The following is a 1,850-nucleotide window of genomic DNA, read 5'->3' as shown; positions in this document are numbered from 1 at the left end:
GAGCGGGAGACTAACATACTTATGGAGTGACCGGAACATGGGTAATCTTAGCAGACGAAGCGTAGCACCAGTGAGGCGGACAGGTAAGAATCATAAACCAGATTAAACTACCACGAACAGGAAATGAGAAATTACCTTATGAAGGCGACCGGTCAGGAGGAGCACCTTCGTCTTGGTATACAGAAGAATGAGTGCGGGAACGCGATCGACGATCACTAAGGTGGGAAACTGAACGCGACCGAGACCCTCGATCCCGATTGATAGGACTCCGGTCGGCTAGCACTGATTCATGTTCGACATCTGATCGCGGTGTTGCACTGGGGGAGCGGCTGCGGCGTGCTTGCCTACGATCCGAAGACCGAGAGCGCGCACGTTCATGAGAACGGCTACGATGTCCTTGTTTGCGGTCCGAGGAACGAGAGCGTTCGTGTTCGGGTGAACGCCGGCGTTCAGGACTTCTGTGGTCAGACCGCTTGTCAGACCGGGGAGAACGTGAACGAGATCGTCTCGTAGCGTTATTGCGTCGGGAGTTGGAATTATGGTTAGACTGACGCACAGGGGTACGCGATCTATCTCGTCGTGGTTCTGTTCTTGGTGTTTTGCGGTTGCGTGATGGAGAGCGTGAAGGTGTACGCCTTCGTTTATCTTCAGTCCGTGGTTTCGTGAAGGACCGGGAATCAGAGCGTCGCCGTTCCCTTCTATCGCTGAGAGAATGAAAATTATGTTATGGACAGGAACCTACCTTAGCTGTCTGGAAGAAGAACGCCGTGAACGTGTAGGTCGTCTAGGCGAGTCGCGCCTACGCCTATCGCGAGATCTTGAACGAGAACGACCTGAACGGCTGAAATCCATATGATACTTTGACAAAATTTCGTACAAATCAGATGACGTATTTACAGGCAATGCGACTGCAATGAATTTTTTTGGAGATCGACAGAACATAGTGCGTACAAGCGAGATAGGCGCATCAACTCAAGAATGTGCTATTGGTAAGTACACAGGTAGTAAAGCAAGTCAGTCACTACGCATTCCGTACTCTCTTCACATGTATTTGGTAGGAGTCGAGCGCCTGATATTCATGTTCACAACCAAGGAGTTGCAGATCGCGCGCACGGCTGAGAACAGTCGTAGTGTCTTTCAGGCTACTGAACTTCACTATATCCCTTCCGGGAGTTTATCAAGAGGTTTATCAGAGATTGAACTGAAATCGACACGGAGCAGCCAGAGTCTGGTCGGCTTGATTAGACCATGCCCAAATTCCGAAAATATATACCGGAAACAGCCACATGCGGACACATACTAGATCGTCTGTGCAGCTGAAAATGAATTAACCCGCACTTTCCAAATTCCTTTATATATTTAGGTTAGATTTGTTTATATCCAACTATGAACCAGGAAACCGTAACTTTTGGCTTAAATAACGGATGTGACGAAAAGTTGCAGCTCGACTAGCACGTCAGGTTAACTTACTGTGTAAATAAAACAGAAAAAGTTGGTTTACCGACGGCTTTCAGATCGTTTAGCAAGCAAGCGAAAAGAGACGCCTGAAGTCGAGGGAATAACCGTGGAGGCGATGGCGAGATTAACCCGAGGCAGGTGAAGGCATAGAGCAGATGTGAAGCGGAAGAATAGCGTGGTAACTGACGATGATGGCGGACGAGCCTAGTTTACTAGTTGGTTGACGAAGACGAAGACGGGCGAACATCGAAGATCTTCTGCCACTTGGCAGTCTTGGATGTGGGAAGAAGTGTGGGAACGACATTTAAACCACCAAAACTGACATATACAAGCACAATGGGTATTGTTTACCGAAAAAACATCCGCCTGACACAACGGAAATCAATTTTTGG

General features: G+C 48.4%; 1 protein-coding gene across 1 annotated transcript; it reads right to left on the bottom strand.

Annotated features, from left to right (window-relative positions):
- Positions 1 to 278: 278 nt before the first annotated feature.
- T265_12206 (hypothetical protein) lies at positions 279 to 1,835 on the bottom strand (the record flags this gene model as incomplete). Its single annotated transcript, XM_009179343.1, has 2 exons — positions 279 to 704; positions 1,471 to 1,835. The coding sequence occupies one exon, from the start codon at positions 1,760 to 1,762 to the stop codon at positions 1,583 to 1,585; it is 180 nt and encodes a 59-aa protein (XP_009177607.1).
- Positions 1,836 to 1,850: the final 15 nt, after the last annotated feature.

The sequence above is a fragment of the Opisthorchis viverrini genome, assembly GCF_000715545.1.
Source record: "Opisthorchis viverrini unplaced genomic scaffold scaffold7504, whole genome shotgun sequence".
NCBI classification, from domain to species: domain Eukaryota; kingdom Metazoa; phylum Platyhelminthes; class Trematoda; order Opisthorchiida; family Opisthorchiidae; genus Opisthorchis; species Opisthorchis viverrini.
This window is presented reverse-complemented; position numbering and strand designations above follow the sequence as displayed.